General features: G+C 48.9%; 1 protein-coding gene across 7 annotated transcripts in view; it reads left to right on the plus strand.

Moving 5' to 3' along the window:
* L3MBTL3 (L3MBTL histone methyl-lysine binding protein 3) overlaps positions 1-21,873 on the plus strand; it is a 120,867-nt gene that overhangs the window by 74,139 nt on the left and 24,855 nt on the right. For all 7 annotated transcript variants that reach the window (XM_077902767.1, XM_077902816.1, XM_077902788.1 and 4 more), the window contains 3 exons: positions 8,406-8,520; positions 10,251-10,353; positions 17,234-17,383. In XM_077902767.1, the coding sequence (XP_077758893.1) occupies positions 8,406-8,520; positions 10,251-10,353; positions 17,234-17,383 (368 nt within the window). The remainder of the gene's footprint in view (positions 1-8,405; positions 8,521-10,250; positions 10,354-17,233; positions 17,384-21,873) is intronic.

A 21,873-nucleotide genomic window follows, 5' to 3' on the forward strand; every position in this document is an offset into this window, starting at 1 on the left:
AGCGTCTCAGCCCTTTCTAGAAAGCAGTTTGGTTAAGGGATCAAAAGTCTTGAACGTCGCTTACCCATTATTTCAAGAATTTCGATCCTAGGGATTTGTATTAACAATGAACCAAAGGGGAATTTGCAAAGATAAGGACTACGAGGAAAATAGAGCCGTGCTGCTTACAGCATTTACGATGAGGAACAGCCACAGTAGGATATAGGTGAAATAAATTACTGGTCTATCTGTACGATGTTAAATATTCAATATTGGCAAGTGAAAAGCCCCACATGTACTATTCTGTGTATGATGTCTGGTATTGTGTTTTGAAAGACTATTATGGAAAGAAACTGGCCAAAATAATGACAGTGCTTCTCCTGGGGTCCTAGGATTAGGAGTGACTATGAATGATTTTTTATAATTATAAATGATTAGGTTTTCTTAATTTTTTTAAATTTTTTAAAAAGATTTATTTATTTATGATAGAGAGAGAAAGAGAGAGAGAGAGAGGCAGAGACCCAGGCAGAGGGAGAAGCAGGCTCCATGCAGGGAGCCCGACGGGGGACTCGATCCTGGGACCCCAGGATCACGCCCTGGGCCAAAGGCAGGCGCCAAACCACTGAGCCACCCAGGGATCCCCCTGGTTTTCTTTTTAATTACCTGGTTTCAGGAATACATGGAATTACTTTCATAAAAAAAAAAAAAGTAGATGAGCTCTGATTTTACATGCGAGAGCATTTTGGCCTGCTGAGGGCAAAGACTCCAGAATGGGTAGGGAGGGCAGGGAGCGGGTCAGACAAGCGCAGACTGGATTCCAGCTCTTTTTGCTTCTGGCTGAGTTCTCTTTCCAACACAGCGTCTGGTGGTTTAACACCCAGAAAAGATCTGGTTATAGGGTGTGTAGTTGGCAGTTTTCTTTTCACAGCTCACGGTGTGAGTTTTATAGCTAAAGGTGAACCACTGAGCAAATCCCTGTGTGTTCCTGAAATCCCCGGAAGGTCAGTGAGCAGGTGACGGTGACCCAGGTGTAGGATTCATCAGAGGCTCCTGAGAATATCAAAAGCTTTCATTAGTAGGACTTTTTCTAATCCTACGGGAGATGATGCAGCAGGAACGTGCCTCTTCGTGTTCCGGGAAGGAAGAGCCTCTAGGGACTGAGGCATTCGCGTACCTTAGTATTTTCTTAGGGACGAAATCAGTTCTTCAGCTGAGCAAGATCCACCTTCTTTGAGTTATTACAGTTGAAATGTTTAGGATGTTCACGTATTTCATCAGACGCTGCAGGAAGACAAGCGGAATGTTTTTGCCCTCCTCCTTACGTTTTGGGGGTCTGTGTCCTGCTATTTCTCAACCCGTCAGTTTTAGGTCTGATTTCCTTCCTTCCCGTTTGGATCATTTAGGATCAAGCTCTTGGCCACACCCGTCCCTTCCCTTTACCCTTTCGGTAGTCGTCTCATTTAAAGAGTTTTTTTCTCAATGTTCCATGTTCATGTTAGTTTAAGTAAATGAACATTGTTCACTGCTGAGCAAAGTAGTCTTTTTCTTAGGACATTTGGTTTTCCTGGAGTCGGTAATTTCTTGTGTCTTGATTTTTTTTTTTTTTTAATTTTCTGCGCTCATCGTAACGTACGTTCACAAGCGCTCCGAGGAGTCTGACGTTTCTTTCTGTTAAAGGCCCAAGTGTATTTTTTAAGCCTTTTTGTCCCCTTGACCTGTTCTTCCTACCACCTAGCACCGGCCCGGGTAATCTGGGCGCTTCTACTCGGGGCCTCGTCCCGACCTTGCATTCTGAAACTGCTCTTTTGCTGACGGACTATGTCGTATTTCATTTTTTTGACTCACGTACTTGTTTTTCTTAACGTATTCTCTTACCTTGTTCAAACACACCTTTCTGTGACTCTCTAAGAGAGGGTGTGTAGAGGCGCCTGGGGGGCCCAGCGGCTGGGCGTCTGCCTTGGGCCCAGGCCGTGACCCCGGGGTCCCGAGATCGAGTCCCGTCGGGCTCCCCACGGGGGCCTGCTTCTCCCTCGGCCTGGGCCTCTGTCCCTCTCTGTGTGTTTGCTCATGAACAAATGTTGGGGAAAAAAAAAGCCGGGCTGTATGAACCCCATCTTCGACTCCTCGCATGTGCGGCGCGGCCTCTGCCGGGTGTGGCGCGGGCACTGGGGAGCCATGTCCCGTGCGCCCCCACCGCTGACGCAGCGCCGTTGCCCGGATGCCCCTGCTCAGGGGCCGAGCCCTTCCTCTCCGGAGACCGTGTCCCCAGCCGCGGCCACGTGCTCTGTGACAAGGGCTGGCGTCGCTTTCCGCTCACCGTGGAGGCTCAGGCTTGACCGCGGCTCCCTCGGGCTGGAAGCGCTGCCTGAGGGTTGGTGGGGACGCGGCTGTCGCGCTCTCCCCCGCCTGGCATCTGCCCCTTGAGCTGAGCCCTTGACTTTCTTAAACTTTCTCTCATGCTCCTCTGAATTTTTTTTTTTTTTTTTTTACTTTTTACTCGCTTAGAGAGATGGACTCTGTTTGCCAAAAGCTATGTTGCATTTTAATGACAGCTCTGCGTTTTGAGGTTTGGGACAGGCCGTCCTCACTTGGTGCCCTTCTCCCCGCTTCCCCCGGCTTCTCTGTCTCCCCCAGAAGCCCCGATGACCTGATTCCCGCGCCCGCGGCGGCTTCCCTGGCCATCTTCCCACGCGGGCCGGCCGGCTGCTCCCCAGGAGCGGTGCCCACGGGCTCGAGCTGGGCCCACGGTGGCCCACCCGTGGCGGGAGGCGGGGGCCCCCCGGCCCGAGCCCGCGGGGTCGCCAGTGTCGCCAGAGGACCGCACGGCCTGGGCTCCCTGCCTGCCGGCGGCCGCCCTGCCCGTTGGCTCTAGGCCCTGCGTGGGTGGGCTCGCTGGAGGGCGGCCGCCGACTCCGGGGGCGCTCTGCGTGGGCTCCCGTGGGCTCCCTGTGCACTCCGGGTGGGCTCCGGGTAGGCTTCCCCTGTACTCCGCGTGGGCTCCCCATGGACTCCGGGTGGGCTCCCCCTGTATTCCACGTTGGCTCCCCATGGACTCCGGGTGGACTCCGGGTGGGCTCCCCAGGCGTTCTGGGTGGGCTCCCTGTTGGCTCCAGGTGGACCCCGCATGGGCGCGCGTGGGCTCCCTGTGAGCTCCTTGTGGGGTCCGCATGGGTACGTGTGGGCTCCCCATGCACTCTGGGTGGACTCCCTGTGCACTCAGGATGGGCTCCCCCTGTACTCCGCGTGAGCTCCCCATGGGCTCCGTGTGGGCTCCACGTGGGCTCCCCGTGCGTTCTGGGTGGGCTCCCCGTGCATTCTGGGTGGGCTCCCCATGGGCTTGTGTGGCTCTCATGGGCTCCACCTGAGCTCCGGGTGGGCTCCGCATGGGCTCTTCGTGGGCTCCCTGTGGGCTCCGTGTGGGCTCCTGTGGGCTCCAGGTGGGCTCCCCGTGTACTCCAGGTGGGTTCTACATGTACTCCAGGTGGGTTCTACGTGTACTCCGGGTGGGCTCCACGTGGGCTCCCCATGCACTCCGGGTGGGCTCCCTGTGCACTCAGGATGGGCTCCCCCTGTACTCCAAGTGGGCTCCCCATAGACTCCGCGTGGGCTCTGGGTGGGCTCCAGGTGGCTCCCCATGGGCCCCCCAGTCCTGCCGGCTGCCCCCGGACAGGCCCTCCGTGGCTTCCATGCAGTGCACCACATGTCCCGTCCTGCCTTATGGGGCACCGGGCCATGCCCCCCCCCCACTCTGTACTGCAGGTCACCCCTGCCCCGGCCCGCGTTCTCTGGGCTCACGCTTCTCGCGCGTCAGCCACCTTCCGTCTCCTTCCGTGTCCTCCTGGCTTCATACCTTCGCAGATTTAACCTTGATTTCAGAAGAGAGTGGAGATAAGCACCTGGGCCCGAAATGTGCTTTATGGAGTTGCCTTTCACACGGCAGACCTTTTTCTTTTTAAGAAATAGGCTCGTTTCTAAAATATTACCTGTCTTATTCTTGATTAGTTGTCAATAACATGTACGAAGGCTTCATAGTTTCCAAATAATGCTTCTGGATGAAAATGCAGCCAGTTTCCTAAACTATAATTTTAAATATGTGTGAGTTAACTCTTCCTTACTATACTTTGATCTGTAATTGTCTTTTCTTTCTTTCTTTCTCTTTCTTTCTTTCTTTCTTTCTTTCTTTCTTTCTTTCTTTCTTTCTTTCTTTTTCTTCTTTCTTTCTTTCTTTCTTTCTTTCTTTCTTTTCTTCTCTTTTCTTCTTTTCTTTATTTTCCTTCTTCTTTCTTCCTTTCTTCTTTCCTTTTTCTTTTCTTTCTTTTCCTTTCTTTCTTCTTTCTTTCTTTCTTTCTTTCTTTCTTTCTTCCTTCCTTCCTTCCTTCCTTCCTTCCTTCCTTCCTTCCTTCCTTCCTTTCTTTCTTCCTTCCTCCCTTCCTCCCTTCCTCCCTTCCTTTCCTTTCCTTTCCTTTCCTTTCCTTTCCTTTCCTTTCCTTTCCTTTCCTTTCCTTTCCTTTCCTTTCCTTTCCTTTCCTTTCCTTCCTTTCCTCTTCTCCTTCTCCTTCTCCTTCTCCTTCTCCTTCTCCTTCTCCTTCTCCTTCTCCTTCTTCTTCTTCTTCTTCTTCTTCTTCTTCTTCTTCCCCTCTATCTTTTAGAGAGAGTGAGAGTGGGGGTGGGAGGAAGAAGGAGAAGGCGAGAGAGAACCTTAAGCAGGCCTGTCACCCAGCGCGGAGCCCGGCCAGGACTCTGTCCCACGACCCTGAGGTCATGACCTGAGCGAAAATCAGGAGTCCTTTGCCGAGCCACCCAGGAGCCCCTCATCTTATGTTCTTGAGAATTTTTATTAAAATCAACATTATTGCTGAGTTGTCTTCATATATAAGTGTATTTATAGTGGAACATTTGTATTACAAATATTTTATAGGTCTCTTCAGTTTATAAAAGTCTTAAATACTTCATGTTGTATGTTTATGTGTCTTCTTTTCTTGTTGTTTGTCAGACTTTTGATTTCTTTTCAAAATAGACCCCAGCAAGAGGAAATCTATCACTTAACATTACTAAAGTGCCTGATTTTTTTGTTTAAGACCTTTTAATACGCCAGCAACTGAAGTAGTGAAAGTCATGAAAGATGAACTACAACTATACAGACTTTAATAAGTTATGTTATCTGGACTTCTGGACTTCTAGAGTGAGATTTTGATTAGGGTTAGTATTAATTTTTGCATTATTAATTTTTACGTGAATTCAGATGCATTCTTATGTGTATTTGGCACTCAGCAGACAGGATTTTATTGTTACCTCCATTCATAATATCTTTTTTTTTTTTTAAGATTTTTATTTATTCATTCATGAGAGACACAGAGAGAGAGGCAGAGACACAGGCAGAGGGAGAAGCAGGCTCCACGCAGGGAGCCCGATGCGGGACTCGATCCCGGGTCTCCAGGATCACGCCCTGGTCCGAAGGCAGGCGCCAAACCGCTGAGCCACCCAGGGATCCCCTGTTCATAATATCTAAACTAAATTTTATCTCTGAAATTGAACCTCGAACTACTAACATCCTCCAATTTGTCTGCCCACCTCGTTTATAGGAGGTATTAGATTTGTCTGTAATATCTGAGGTATATTCGTCCCAGATAGATAACTTCCCGCTGCCAATTGAGGGGTCACTTTCCGCGAACACCGGAAGCTTGTGGTGTCCGCAGACACGCTAGCTGCTAGGTCTGCCATAAACATCCTTAAAGTCATATGGGAGGAAACTTTAGAAAGAGCCCTTTTATTTATGATGATAATTGAGATTTTCAGAGTCCGTGTGGTGTGCAGTAACGTACGAGTCAACGTCCACGGGTCTCAATTCCGAGTGCACAGTACAGTGACTTAGCAGTTGAGCAAACAGCAGGTGTGTGCACAGAACAAAACCCATGGATTAGCAACCTCCTAGGTAGGCTCAGCCTTTCTTTTTTTTTTTTTTTTTCTTTCTCTTTGTCATCACAAAGAAAGTTCTGGTGTGTATCCAGAGTAGACATCCATTTATTTGTTAGGATTGAGGACATTTGCTCTAAGAAGATACCTAGATTTTTAAAAATTGAGTGATACGGGATGCCTGGGTGGCTCAGTGGAGGAGCATCTGCCTTCGACTCAGGTCGTGACCCCGGGGTTCTGGGATCGAGTCCCACGTTGGGCTCCCTGCAGGGAGCCTGCTTCTCCCTCTGCCTGTGTTTCTGCCTCTTTCTCTGTGTCCCTCATGAATAAATAAAATCTTTTTTTAAAAATTTAGTGATTCATCTACAACGAATGAAACATGAATGATATGAACATTAATTTCAGCATAAAAGTAATGGAATTTAGGAATAGCAAGGTCAGAAAACAGGAAAGTTTCATGTTTCTAGTAAAATAAGGGTAAGCACTTTGCTAGTTGAGAATTAGGACATTTTAAACTTATTTTAACACTCTTAGTTCTGTCTGTTCGTTTACTGGTTGGCATGGACAGCCTAAACTGATCGTTTTAGAAAATTATCGTGAATGTCACCTCACTGTTAGGTGAACATTGTTTTTGATCCCAGGAAAGCGAAGGGTTATTTTGAGCTCAGTAATTTTCTGTAGGTGCAACTTTTATATTCAAAGTATGCGAATGAGGAACAATTTTATTTGGATCCTTGAATTCAGGCTCGGTTCCTCGTCCTGACTAGCTGCATGGTCCCTTCTCTTCTTTAAGGTGATGCCGGTGATTTCTTCCAGGTGGGGAATTCTGTGGGCTCTGATTCTAGGATTAACTGACTTCTGAGCTTGAGAAAGTGGATTCGTTGTGCTATTTAATTCATTGTACTATGTAATATTGTGGGATTCAAGAAGAAGGACATTCTTTTGAACCCGTATATGTGTACTTTGACAGCTCTGTACCGTCCGGTCCCCTAGATGTACCGTGATTCGGTTAGCCAGCCTCCTAACGGTGGATCCCCACCTGGTTTTCTACTGCAGACAATGAGTTGAGTTACTGAGATTATCAAGTCAAAGGTGATGTATTTTAAGTGACTGTTCTTGCAGATAACTCTCCAGAAATATCGGTCAATTAATACTCCCGTCAGCTGTCCATGAGAAAGCTTTTTTTTTTTTCTTTTTCATGAGAAAGCTTTTTATTCTCATTCTCACCAGCTCTAGGAGTCACCAAAATGGCACATTTTTGACAGGCTGAAAAAAAAAAATTGCATCTTGTGGTTTTAATTTGTAGTTTTTTAGTTATAAGTGAAATCTATTACCTTTTTATATGTTTACTAACCATTTGTATTTAGTTTCTTATTTATCAGCAGTTGATATCTATTTTTCATCTTTCTTTTGGGCTTTTCTTGTTGGTATATGATATCTGTCTAAATGAAGGAGCAGAGTACACTGTTGAATATGTAATGAATGTGTTTTTCAGGTTTCTCGTGGGCCTTCCATCTTTTTTGTGGTATTTGCCACTCATTACAGAATATTTGCCACTCCCAAGTTTTAAATGTTCATGTAGTCCAATTGAGGAGTCTTGCCCTTAATGGCTTTTGACTTTGGTGTCTTGCTTACAAAAATTATCTTGTTATAAGATTACAAATACATTCACTCATGCATTGTTCTAGAAATTTTATTGTTCAACTTTTAATGCTTGGATTTTTTAAAATCCAGTTGGCATCTGTTGTCTTGTTAGGGATCCACAGACTTAAGAAGGAAATCTAGCTGGGAAACAATGTAAAAGCAAAATATATATAGGCTTTTGGCATATCCTTTTATCCTAAAGATAAAATATATGTAATACTTAAAAGATACAGAGCTGGTCCCTAGTGACCCTGCCTGAAGAACCAGTTGCTCTTTCATGTGGTGGCCACAAACGATGGCGTTGACCACCCTGTAAAACCTCCTTGAGAGGTGCTGTGATTATTTAGGAGAAAAAAAAAATCATACTTGGATATGCATTTGATGGAGAGAGATTTTGTAAACTGAGTGTATTTCTAATAGGACACTGAATTTGTTTAAAAATCCTTTTTAGCATAATTCTGAGAGAATTGACATTTACATGAAAGGCCTTTCTGCCTCTCCACTCTCCCCTCCCTCCCTGCCCTGATTTATTCATTATTTTAGTAATATTTACTAGCGGTTTGGTGTTGCTCATTTGAAGATGCTGCGTACTCCCGTTGTTCTAGTGTCGGAAGGTGTACGTAATATATCTGTAGACGTACTGCTGGGATAATGCCTCTGGCCAGACACTTATTGATGAACAGGTCATTTGAAGATAGGTCAAAAGTGCCTTTTTTTTTCTCATAGTGTAAATGAAGTAATTTAAATAATTGAAAAGATTTATTTGGTATTAAATCTATATAATTTAGAAGAGAATGAAAATGGTAGAACTTTTATTGTGGGAATACTTGTGATCTGAATTGTACTCTGATTTTCTTTTTATTATCCAGGTTCACTTTGATGGCTGGAATAGTTGCTACGATTACTGGGTAGATGCAGATTGCCCTGATATTCACCCCGTGGGCTGGTGTTCAAAAACCGGGCATCCTCTTCAGCCTCCTTTGAGTAAGAGACACAAGGATAACTTAAATAAATGTTTTCATGTTCTTGTGTAGGGCGCTTGACTTTTTCTCCTACCCTTTTCTTTCTACTTCTTTCTCACTGTACGTTTCTTCTCTGTGTCATCCTTTTCCTCTTCCTACATTTTTAACTATATGGCAGTCACAGAAATCCGAAAGAAAAAATACGATGTTTGAAAAAGAAAGTTTATATACTTTTTTTTTTTTTTTTTTTTTTTTTACTTTTATTTAGAAGTACTCCTCACCTTTTAAAATTGATACTGAATTTTGGGAAGACAGGTTGTCAGACTCTCAAAATTCAGTGTATCAGCAGTGATTTTCTACTACAGTTTTACAAAATATTACCATTGGGAGAAAGTGGGCAAAGTATACAGAGGCTCTCCCTCTGAATCATCACTTCAAACTGTGTGTGATTTACAATAACCTCAGTAAAAATTTCTTTTAAATTCCACTTAAAAAAAAAATAGGCACTGAGAACTTGACATACTATGGTTTTATTTATTTTATTTTTATTTTTAAAATATTTTATTTATTTATTCGTTATAGACATACAGAGAGAGAGAGAGAGAGAGGCAGAGACACAGGCAGAAGGAGAAGCAGGCTCTATGCCGGGAGTCTGACGCGGGACTCGATCCCGGGACTCCAGGAATGCACTCTGGGCCAAAGGCCGACGTTAAACCGCTGAGCCACCCAGGGATCCCATACTATGGTTTTAACTTTGAAGGAAAGCATAGACATGGTAGCAAAAGATACGCAGGAGATACAATAGATTATTGCAGAGTATTAAAAAGTTCACCCTGCAGTCCCCCATCCAGTGGCTTCACTTCTGGACGCCATCCACAAGCTACACAAAAGTACAGAAACTCACCTGCGTGCTGTTACTTTATATGCAAAATAACGAACTTGGAGACAAAGATGGGTTAAATTCTGGTGCATTCATAATGCAGACACTATGCAACAGCCATCAGGAATCTTACCATTGAGATGGAAAGATTTACAAGACTTAAAGACCAAAGGATGGGGATCCCTGGGTGGCTCAGCGGTTTGGTGCCTGCCTTCGGCCCAGGGCATCATCCTGGAGACCCCGGATCGAGTCCCACGTCGGGCTCCCTGCATGGAGCCTGCTTCTCCCTCTTGCCTGTGTCTCTACCTCTCTCTCTCTCTCTCTGTGTCTCTCATGAATAAATAAAATCTTAAAAAAAAAAAAAAGACCAAAGGAAAAATGTTTCAGAATAGTGCACATCTGTGCCGTGCTGTCCCTTATAGGCAACAAAATGAGACAGAACCAAAACCTGACACCCGTATACACGCACGCCTACCCGTGTATGGGAACGCTTAGAACAAGGTCTGGCGCGTTACACGTGAACATAAGTGGTCGGGATGAGGGCATCTGTGAAATGCGGAGGGGGTAAAGGGTTCTGTTTGGTAGTGTCACAGTACACGAGTATTCCTTTACTAATTATCTTATTTCCGTGATGGAAATTATTTAGAGTCTCCTCATCGGTATACGTTTAGGTGTTTCTGGAATTTGTGACATTGAAAGAGGGGGAGATCAAAGTCTAGCATTTCACTACGGAAGGAAGATAAATCATGTGAACAAAAGCATAGAGAAAAACCTTTAAGAATAAAGGCTTTTAAGATATTGGTTTCTTACAGCCTTCTTGTTAACTTGGTGCCCCTTCTTTCTCTCTTTATCCCCCCCTTGCTTTCTCATAGGCCCCTTAGAATTAATGGAAGCTTCAGAACATGGTGGATGCTCAACCCCAGGATGTAAAGGGATTGGCCATTTTAAGAGAGTGAGGCACCTGGGCCCTCACAGGTATGTGGTGCTGCCGCTCACGTGGGAATTTCTCGCGTGGCCAGAGACCGGGTGCCCGTCCCACATATGTGTAAGATGAGCATTTCCATGTATACACATGGGTGGGAGCTAATTTTATATTTTGATCCATGCAAAATGTGGTTACCATGGTGATCCTGTGGAAACGAAGAGCATGTCCGTCGCTAAGTCTTCCTGGGAGAAAATGCATTCACACTCCAAGGTAGATGTACTCCAGCCATTTGCCTTTCCTTGACAGCCTGACGAGCTCTGCAGGTACTTAGCTCCCGAGAGAGCCACCTTGGGTTGACCGTTAATGATGAGAAGAGGGCAGGCCCTGTGGAAGGTCTTTGTTTTGTAGAATGAGATTTGATTGGGGGACTCGGCAATTTGAATAATGAGAAGTGAGATTATCGTAGATTACCGCGAAGAGCACAAGAGGCATAAATATAAATAGTCAAACTTGGGAATGCATTGATGCGAAACAGTGTTTTTCAGTATTTTTCTTTTTTTCTTTTACCTCTAACTTAAAAAAGAAACCAAATCTGTACATTTGAAATTTGATGTATTGTTTAGGCAATTTGGGGGTCTTTGTAAGCATTTAAAAATAATACTGAAATACCTAGAAATCACCATGATTTTTTTTTTTTTTTGAAATCCGTATAATTTAACTGAGATCTTTTTAAGGAACCAAAAGTATCACCTGCTCATGGATGTATTAAAATAATCATTTGCCAATGTAAGTGTTCTAACTGTGTGTTAATTGGATTCCCCACTAAAGAAAAGGAGCCGTTGTATATCTCGTTTGCACATGTTGTGAATCTAGGTCTTTTGAAAAATCTAAAGACTGCACTACCCGTTCTAAGAGTTATAGGAACTGTAAAATTGGATAATTAACCTTTGTTTCTTTCTCTTTCTTTTCCTTTTCTTCTTTCTTTCTTTCTTTCTTTTTCTTTCTTTTTTTTCTTTTCTTTTTTTCTTCTTTCTTTCTTTCATCTCTGCAACCTGTAATACTGCTTATCTTCCTTTTGCAACACTCCTTCTGAGATTTTTATGGGATTCATTCTGTTCCAGAGTAAATAGTCTAAACACAGGGTGGTGATACTATTTACAGATAGCCATTTAAAAAATCCTTTTCAGGAGTGCCTTGTTTGCTCAGTCGGTAGAGCATGCAACTCTCAATCTCAGGGTCATGAGTTCAAGCCCTTCCATTAGGCTATAAGCTCCATAAGGACAAGGACTTTTTTTTTTTTTTTAGTTCATTTTATCACTCTATACCCATGAAATAGAAGGATATCTGGTAGATATAGGGTGCCCAATAAATGTTTGATGAATAACTAAATGAATAAAAAAAACAAATGAATGTATAAATGCAGTCAGATGGAGTTTTGCTTTACCCTTAGACATTTACATTGGGTGTCTGCCTGCTTTGTGTGGAGCCTGCTTAAAAAAAAGAATGAAAGAAAAATCCTTTTCATTGTTTGTATAACTGCAAACCCAAAGTTATAGTATTTTTAACTCCGTTTAAATTACTCATGTATCTTAAAAGTTGCTCAGTGTTGCTGAGTGAAGGCAGCTAGGTTATTTCTCAGACCTTATGTAAGTCTAAATGCCAGAAATGACTCAGTGGCCTGCTAAATTCTATTATATATTAATAAATTATTTCATTCAATAAATATTTTTGAGGAGGTTTTTTTCCCAGTAAGCAGCATTTATTGAGCATACATTTACTCTGTACATGGTATCGCTCTGTTTTATGTATTTAGACGACCTCCAGAACTACCCTATTATAGTACTGTTTTCTTCTGATTCTTGATGCAGCCACTGTGGCCCTGGGGAGGTTTCCTGGTTCCCCCTGGTGTGGGGGAACTGGGAATGGCACCCAGGGTAGCTCACGGATCTGTGCTGGTGACCCGTCCCCTCTCTGCCTCTCAAGGCTCCGCTCTGAGACTTAGTCGCAGACCCAGCCTTCACGGAACTTGGGGACCAGTGGAAACACAAAGCTGTACATGACTTGGTTAAGGTACAAGATCCAAAACAGTAGCTAATTCCGCACCCTTGCCAGGCATCCTTCCTCCTGGACCAGCCCTAACACGTTCACCGGGCTTGAGGCAGTTTGCTCAGATTATGAAGGAAAAGAATAAAGAAGTTTTTAAAAAAGCACGAATACTGATACCGTGTTGTTGGGCTGCAGGTGAGGGTTTGTTTCGGCCTCCGGGGAAGGGAACCCGCCTACAGCAACGGCTGCCGTGTCCCTAGGAGTGCGTTAGACCTGAGCGGAGAGGTCCGCCGGGCGCAGCAGGGTCTTTGGGAACAGTCCTGCCCGGCCTGGTGGCACTGCTCACTCGGCAGGACCACCCTTTCCCAATTGGGCCGCGTTCCTCCGAGGGTCCCCACGTCACAGAGTGTCAGTGATTATCTTGGGAGCATGTCTTCAGTGATGCAGCCCTGTATTGGCTAAAAGAAGGGGGACTAAAAAAAAAGGGGGGGGGCTATCGTGGGGAGTCATGGGAGATTTCATGGACAGCCGTGGTGGACTGGCAGGTAATTGGAACCAGTAGAGAATCACTCTTTTTTTTTTTTTTGGAATGAGGGAGGGAGAGGTAGACCTTATGGCCTAAGGACCCGCGTACATGAGGAAGCCGGGGGGTGGGGGGTGGGAGGGGGCTTTAACCAGCAGTGTGTGCCAGCGCGGGGGGCACGGTTGCTGGCTGGCAGAGCCTCGGGCAGGGCCGCGGGCAGCCGGGTCAGCTCCTGACACCCCCGCTCCTCAGCCCTTGCGCCTGCCTTTCCCGGGCTTCCCTCGCTGCGCCGTCCGGCTGGCAGGACACTAGTCCCCAACAGGCGCAGCCTGCTTCCCATCTCCTGGAGACGCTGCAGTAGCCGCAGCATCACGGATGCCCTTTGAAAGGTTCCCTTCGCTGGCGCTTTTGTCCTCACCGGGAACGCTGTGTTTAGGAAAACGTAATGAGAGAATTCTCTTTGGATTAATTTACTGAGAAACTGCATAAATCAAAACACGCATTCTTGGCTTAGATAACAAGGGATGTTGCTCTTTTAGGAAGAGGAATCAATTTTATGCCCACGTAAGCCAAGGGCTATGTTTTGACTAGCAGTTGTTGTTAGCTTCTCTGAAAAATTATAATGGTTGGATTTGATGTAAGAGGTGTTAGAAATAGAACATGTGTCTCAGCGATGAAATTTGAGGCTGCGATGTTTTCAGATGTTGAAATGTAAATAATCAGTGAGTGAGTTGAATGTGATGTTATTCTTATCTCCAGGGATGTTCAGGAGCCAGATTGCTCGGGGCCCCTTTCCAGCAAGGGAGCGTTGATCAGGGTGGTGTCCTGGGGTTTCCCTTTGTTGATTCATCCACTTGGGCCCCTGAGAGGCCACAGAGAGGGGGAGACTGAAGGAGACGTAGATTTCTGTGGAAGTAGGGGTTCTGCATCGCTAGTGCCTTGGAAGTCAGTGTTTTCTATGTGAGATTTGATCGTGGAGAAAATACACGAGGGAAAAAAAAATGGAGAGTATTTCCAGCAGCCTCTAGAAGGTCATCGTGAAATCCGCGGAAAGTTCTAAACATCTGGGCAGACACCCGCAGACTGGGCTCAGCGTCCATCCGTGTTTGCATGGCGAGCACACTTGCAGGGCGCCTGCTGTGGGCCTGGGGTGGGGGTGACGGTCTGTCCCTCCCCCTGGGGAGGCCAGTCTGGGGTAGGGAGACGTCCATAAGGCAGGGATGGAGCAGCAGACCCTTCCCTGAGGGAAGCAGAGAGCCCCCAAAGAGGAAGCCTGTCCAGAGCATTTCACACTACTGTTCACCGTCGCGGCTGCCCCTTCGCACGGTGGCCACCGCGCCCTTCTGAGGAGTGGAGGCAGATGCCAAGGCTTCCTGGGTGGCGGCATGCTCAGGGCTCACCTATGAGGTCTCTTGCAGTCCCCCTGGAGCTGTGGGCTGGCACTGTCCTACCCTGCGGTCCACAGGGCTGCCAGCCTGGAGCCGGTGAGGACGTGCCCGAGCGTCAGCGTTGAGGCCAGGCCCGGACGGACAGCAGTGTCTCCTGAGACTCCTGGACCCGATGGGAGGCCCTGCGGCCTGGCTGAGACTGCCTCGGGGACTTGGGCTGTGGGCTGGTGTGTGTTGCCCAGGGTTTTGTCCTGACAGTGAGCGAATGTTCGGGGCTCACTCAGACTGAAGGTGTCAACTTGTTTGAATGGATCTGTTCAGAATCGCAAGGCCTTGGGAGCTGGCGGTGGGTGTTGGTGGGCCAGGCGGCTCCCCCTGGGCTGGGTGGCCCCCAACGGCTCCCGACAGCCATGGCTGTGTTGTTGAGCCAGGGCTTTGCCAGGAGATGGGCCAGCCCAGTGTGGCGAGGCCCCGTGGAGACAGCCGTGTGGCCTCCGTGCCCCCGCACACACCGTGTCTGCAGCCCCGAGCCTGAACGGCAGGGAGCTGCCCTCATCCACCCGGGTGTGGACACTGCCAGGCTATGAGATTGCTGCCACCTAAGATCACCTGAGCCCCGAGAACCGAGAATGAGGAAGGCGGCCCCGAGGGCAGCTGTGCAGCTGTGGGATGGGGAGGCGGCACCCTGACGGGTCCGGCTGGGTACACGGAGCTCCCCCTTGGGCTCCTGCTGTCCGGGAAGCGCGTGCCGGCCCGGGGCCCTGCCCACGTGGTGGAACACGCTCAGGCCGCAGACCCGCCGCTATTGCCGTCCTCGCCATGAGGGCGCGGGACGGACTGTCGCAGGCTGTGCCCGGCTGTGCTGTGCGGGGACGGAGCCGCAGAACACGTTGGAGCGGCTGTCGGGCCTCCCGGGGCCGTCAGCCGTCTGTCCACGTGCTGTTGCTCGCAGTCCGTGCCTTCCTGCCGCCCCCTGGTCTTGGTGGCTGCCTGGGTCGGGAGCTGGCTGGTTACCTGCCCTGGCGGCGCTAGCACACCCCCTGGGTGTCTGGGTGCAGAGGAGGAGGGGGTGCCGGCCCGAGGCGAGCTGGCCACCGGCCGCAGCCTCCCCACGGGCCCCTCCAGCGCCGAGAGCATGGAGCACCTCCAGCCCATCTGCCGTGTTGTACCCGCGGCCCTGCCTTCCCTGCACCACCTAAGGTTGGGGGGGGGGAACCCCCAAGAAGTTTCTGTCCTGAACTTAGGCACAAGCAGGCAGACTGCCGTGCCCGCAGCCCTCAGGCCCCAGGGCTTCCAGCTGCGGCGCTCCTGTTGCAAGGCCTGCGAGCTGCTGGTGCCCCGAGTGGCCATGGGTCGGCTGAGGGCGGGACACGGCTTTTGTCGCGTGTGACAACCCTCAGGGCAGGCATGTGGGCGGCTCCCCAGTGATCGTAAAGCCAGGGTTTACAGGCCACGGGGACGTGTGGGTTGTGGCGTTACCGGGGTGTCAACAGCCCCCCCAGAGAAGTTAGCTTTGGCTGCGTCTTGCCATCACATGATGTGGGTAGGTGAGCTTGTGTGGAGGCCCGATGGGGAGAGGGCGCAGGCCGGGTAAGAGGCTGGCAGCGGGAGGCAGAGGCTCCAGGAGCATGGGGGCTCCATTCCTCCCTTGTTGGGGGGTCACGGGATGATGCGTCTGGGTCTAGACAGGGTCACCGCGGGGCGCGGGGGCAGGCCGGCAATGGGAAGGCCGCTCACAGCTGTGTCTGCAGCCCCGGGACCTGGGGACGGAGGGCAGGCCGCAGGGGACCATGTCCAGGGGCCCGGGCCTGCCCCCCTACCCGCGCCGCCCTCCTCCGCTGCCTTTGCCTCCCCTTGGCCGGGCCCACTTGGGTCTCGTCCACCCAATCTGGACGCTGATGACCAAACAGCCCACGGAAGATCCGCGAGGGGCGCAAGGGATCCTGCGCCCACAGGCAACCTGCGGATTAAGGGGTGACTGCTTGGGAAGCACCCAGCGCAATATTTAGCGAATGCTCCCGAAGTGTCTATTCTTGTCGGTCCCTGTCGCATGCGTTCACATCCGCACCGACAAAACGCCACGGACTTCCGTGTTGTGCAGAGATACAATAAAGATCGTGCAGTCTCTGTAAGACCCAGCCGTTTCGATTGAAGGAAGCGTCCTAAAAGCACAGGGCCAAGGTGGGCGGGTGGGCGGGGTGCTCTTTATGTGCTGGAGGCCTGGGATGCGGGGTCCACTGTTGTCGCGGCCTGGAGAGCCGAGGCTGAGGCAGAGGAGTATACGGACTCAACTTTGCTTTAACGAGTAGCGACCTAGATTTCCTTTGCTTGGATAACGGGTGATCCCCGAATGGGACCCGAATAGGACCCAGAAGTCAACCAGGGGTCTAGAGGACACCGACCGGAGGGAAGAGAGCCAGAGGAGTCGTGATCCAAGTTGGCCTCTGGGCTCTTTCGTGTCAGAAGTGGGATTCAGTGCAGGTGGGGGTGCGTTTGACCTGGGCTGGGCCCAGCTGTTCCGGCCAGTGGGGACCCTGAGGCCGGAAGACCACTTCGGGAAGGAGATCTGCTCCATCCGCCCCGCCTCCCTCTCTGCCCAGCACCCCCACCAAGCCTCCTCTGATGTCCTGCGCATTTCTCTCTCTCGGGCTGATTATTCTGACGCATCCGCACAGGCCCTGCCCCTGCACAGAGGGGGCCCTTCAGCACTGGTTGTTCAGGCCCAGAGGGTTCATCACACTACACCTGAACATCTAATGCAGAGACACATTTTCTGTCGGAAGATCCTTAGCTTATGCCCTAGAGAGAAGACACTCCATAGGGTGCGTTTGATCACACACGTGCGATAGATACGTGCAAATAGATACAACATTCAATTAAATAATTGGGATTTTATATTCCATAGCCTGTCATTTTAGTTAGAAGTGTGTTCTAATGGAAATGTTCTTTTTTCTTTTTCTTTTAATACTTTAGTGCTGCCAACTGTCCCTATTCAGAAATCAATTTGAATAAAGACCGAATTTTCCCAGACCGCTTAAGTGGTGAGATGCCTCCAGCTAGTCCATCATTTCCAAGAAATAAAAGGGCAGACACAAATGAAATCTCTTCATCTCCTGAAATCAGGTAATTAAAGTGGTAATATTGGTGTTATTTAGAAGTACTCTGGTTGAAAGAGGTTTTCTGTCTCAGGCGTTTAGTGTTCTCTGGTTATCTTTTCTTGGACATTATGGGAAACGCATTTGATTTAATGTGAAATGGTGGTGGAGACCAGAGGTCGGACTTTAGAAAAGTTAGGCGGAGGGTTGATAAAAGCATCTCTAAATCAAACAGGCTTTCTTCTGGCTGGCTCATCCTTTAGTTGGACGGTTTTGGTGTTAGAAGTTTAGAAATTCCAGTCATTTTACTTCAAGCCGGTTCATATTTCCGAATGAACCAATCAACATCTATCTAGAGCCTTCCTTTGAGAAAGATGTTGGGTTTTTGTGAAGAATGACCATTATTTCTTCTTCGTGCTCATGTCAAGCACTTGCCTATGTGTTGTTTCTTTTAATTACTAAGATGTTCGTTGCACTACATTTGACCCTTGAGTGACATAGGGGTTGGGGTGCTGACCCCCCCACACACAGCTGAAAATGCAAGTACAATGTTTAAGTCCCCAAAAACTTGACAACTAATAGCCTAGTATTGATTGAAAGCGTTGCGCATAACATAGACAGTTGACTAACACATACTCTGCATGTTATGGGTGTTGTATGCGGCATTCTTGCAATGAAGTAGCCTAGAGAAAAAAAAAAAGTCAAGAAAATCCTAAAGAAGAGAGTACATTTTCGATAGTGTACGTCTACTTTAAAAAAAAAAGAAATCAATGCATAAGTGGACCTGCTTGGTTCAAACCCATGTTGTTCAAGGGTCAATGATATAAGCTCAGTCCTCTAGTTCTGATTTCACTCGTTGAGATGAGCCAGAATGTTTTAAGCTCAGTGGATTATCAAATAAGGGACTAGATGTTGTTTGATCTTTCAGTAAAAGGTCATTAACTGAGAATACTCCTGAAAGGAAGAGCGGGTTAGTGGAAACATGTTCCTTCGTGCTTAGGTTTTGGGAGTTTCTTTTATTTATTTAAGATTTATTTATTCATTTGAGAGCGAGCGCACATGCACGTGCGCTCAAACAGGGGGAAGAGCAGAGGAAGGGTGAATCCCCTCCACTGGGCATGCAGCCCACCTCGGCGGGGGGGGGGATCCCGTGACCCCAGGACCATGACCCACGCTGAAACCAGGAGTCAGAAGCTCAGCCGACTTACCCGCCCGGGCCTCCCTTTCATGGAAGTATTTTCAAACTTAAGGCAACACAGTTCTCTATTTAAATACCTTACAACTTCCGCTCTTATAGAGAGCCGGGTGGGTGTTTAAATTAATAAATCCGATTCTAAATTCATAGCAATGCTGTCGGAGTAATAATGACATTTCAGGTGTCAGTATCCTTCTAGAAAAACAATTGTACCCTATGGATCGGGTGAACTGTAACTTCTTTAATTATTAACCACAAGAGGATGATTTTTTTTTTGACCTTTAAAAACTATGACCGATTTAACATAACTTCGTTTTACCCAACCCAGCCCTCCAGAATGAGGTTGTGCCACGTGAGGAAACTCCAGATAAATCGAGTACTAGCTCATACAGTAATAATTACAGATACAGAGTCCATTGACTCGGACTCAGCAGGTGGTAAGGCGACCTAGCGTTTAGATTTCAGAAGCCAAGATACTGTTTAAAATATCAACAGGATACTCCGAAGAGCCCGCAGGTCTATCTCGCAGGCTTTCTACTCACCATCCGGGCTCCAGGCCAGATTCCTAGGGCCAGCGTTTGCTCACAGCACAATCTCCTTGGGATGATGTCCTGGGGTCTTCCTCAATTCAAAATCTGTGGGGAAAAAAAAAAAAATTGTGATGGATTTGACCATTCCAGTGACCTGTCTTCTCCGAGGTGTAGTCATGGTTTTTCGTGAAATCACTGGGATTTAGGGAAAAACCACAGGCATTTTTTTTTTTTTTTTTACCACGGGCATTTTTAGTTTTCTGTATAACCTATCACACACTTTCATCTCTAAATAGCTTTGTGTGTCGTAGATTTTTAGCCCACACCGACTTCTGAGTCCGTGAATGCTGACCTGCTGTTACTTTGAGTGGATATTTACACTTCTTGGTATTCAGGTTAATCTCTTCGAGTGATCTTTCAGTGGGTGAATGAGTGTCCCATTATTCATGCTTTTAGAGACCCATTTAGATTTCTTCTTGTCTTCCTTTTACCAGATTTACTATTTTTTACTTTTTTTTCCCCCATAACTAGCAGTAACCTGAAACATTTGATTAGTTACATGCGAAGGAAACATGAGTGAGATGATGAAAATGACCCCTCAGTTTTTAAGGTGAACACTTTTGACCCAGATTTTTTTTCTCACTGTGATTTTTACACTAAAGTATTTTTAAGACATGACTGAAGACATTTTGACCTGCCAGCCTAAATGCTTCCTTAGGCGTACTTGGAAAAACAGTATGTTTCAAAACAACACGGCTTTATTTACTCTTCAAAATTTTTTTAATTCTTTAAAATTCTTGAAAACTGGCTTCCGATGATTTTTTTCCCCACTGCAGGCAGGCGCTGGTGCTCAGAGCAATTGCAGTGGCACGGGGTATTTTAGATATAAAGGATCATGAGGTGGCCACATCATAAACGTGAACAAATAAAAAAAAGGTTGTTAATGAAAAAGTGTATCTTACGTACGGCCTGCGGACGGTTGATTTGAGGTAGAATTAACAGGGTCAGCTTCGGCCGGCTTTTCTGCTGTGAGTGAATCTGAAACATGCAATATTTTTTTCATCTCGTAAGTAAATATAAAATATTGGGACTGTTGGTTTCTTTAGCCCGACCGAAGAATGAAGTCATGAGCTGTGCAAAGCCCCGAGAGCAGGGACTCATAATAAGCCCCCAGTAAACGTCAGCTCGTGTTGACATGGCAAGAGGAATGGGTTGCTTGTTGCACGGCGTCCTCTCAATTTTTTTTTTTTAAGATTTTATTTATTCATGAGAGACAGAGAGAGAGAGAGAGAGGCGGAGACCCAGGCAGAGGGAGAAGGAGGCTCCATGCAGGGAGCCCGACGCGGGACTCCATCCCGGGACCCCAGGATCAGGCCCTGGGCTGAAGGCAGGTGCTCAACCGCTGCGCCCCCCAGGGATCCCCATGCACAGCATCCTCTTATTCCGGCGGAGCAAAGGAAGGCTGCCCACTTCCGTGCTGCTCCCACGTGAAACTCCAATTCCGCGTTCCAGGCGGTTCTTGCAATACCAGGTCTTGGCTTCTCCTCTTATCCCGTAGTCATTGCATACGTGGATGAGACTTCGCATCCGGATTTTAACGCATTTTCTCTGCATCCCTTGTCATGATTTACTGAATTTGGTGGCCAGACTCTACTGGGTAGGTGTTTTGTTTTACTGCTCTTCGGCACAGTAAGAGACTGTTTGTAACCCCAGAGGTGGAGTCGGAGAGGAAGGCTGAACTGTGGGGGTGCCTGGGGGAGATGAGGACGGCACGGGCGGGGCGAGGAAGTGGGGGGGCAGGGCCGCTGGGCCGGGGCACCCGGGCAGCTGTCTGGGGGCTGGTTAGTACCGCCCGCCTGTCTAGAGGCACGCGGTGCCCCCTGCCTCCCGCCCCGTGCACAGTGGCTCTCAGGTGCCGGGGGTCCCTGGGTAGGACTAGCGGGCACTGCTCTGCTCCGGCCGCCGCCACGGGACCAGGTCGGTGCGACAGGGCCACAGGCGTGTCCTCCTCTCCCACTGGCTCCGAGCCATCTGCTTGGCCGGGCCTAGGGCAGCCTGTGTGCACAGCCCTGGCTCCTGGGCATGGCCTTGGATCCCCAGGGACCTCCCTAGGCTCTAGGCGGGGGCCTGGGCCAGCCCAGCAGCACCCCCAGGCTGGGGCCTCAGCGTCCGCACTGGAGCACTTGGGGGTGCGGGTGGGTCTCCCTGCTTGGGACTGGCGCCGACTTCCGTTCGTCCTGCAGCCAAAAGGCCCTATGGTGGGCCCGGCCGGCAAGGTCTAGGCTCCTGGTCAGCCCCGCTGCAGCCCCTCGGTCCGCGGCAGCCCCCCTTCCCCCGGCCTCGGGCACCGTCGGTCCCCCAGGGCCGCTTCTTCCTCTCCGAGCTCGCGGGCCTTCCATCCGTTGCATGCGTCCTGAGTTGGGCCTGGCAGGGGCTCCACGCGGCGGGGGCCACGTCCTCCATGGCCCTGAGATAACAGGTGCGCCGAGCGCTGGGGCACGGGGTGCGGGGTGACGGCCCGCGGCCTTCAGAGGAGACGGGCAGTGGGGGTGACCTCGTGTGCTGCTGAGACGCCCGCTCTCCACGTGGTCGCGCCACGCCCCGCGGCACCTACTGAGGGAGAAGGGGGGTCCCCTCTGGCCCTGGCACCCTCCCCAGACCCTGGAGCTTTAGTCCCGCCCCCACGCAGAGCATGGCCCCACAGGAGCCGGGCGGGGGGGCGGGGCGTCCAGGCCCGGGGGCAGGTGGGCTGGGTGCTCGTCAGGTGGGGGCCCGGGCCTCGGAGGAGCCGCA

This window comes from Canis aureus, chromosome 1 (assembly GCF_053574225.1).
Source record: "Canis aureus isolate CA01 chromosome 1, VMU_Caureus_v.1.0, whole genome shotgun sequence".
Taxonomy (NCBI): Eukaryota; Metazoa; Chordata; class Mammalia; order Carnivora; family Canidae; genus Canis; species Canis aureus.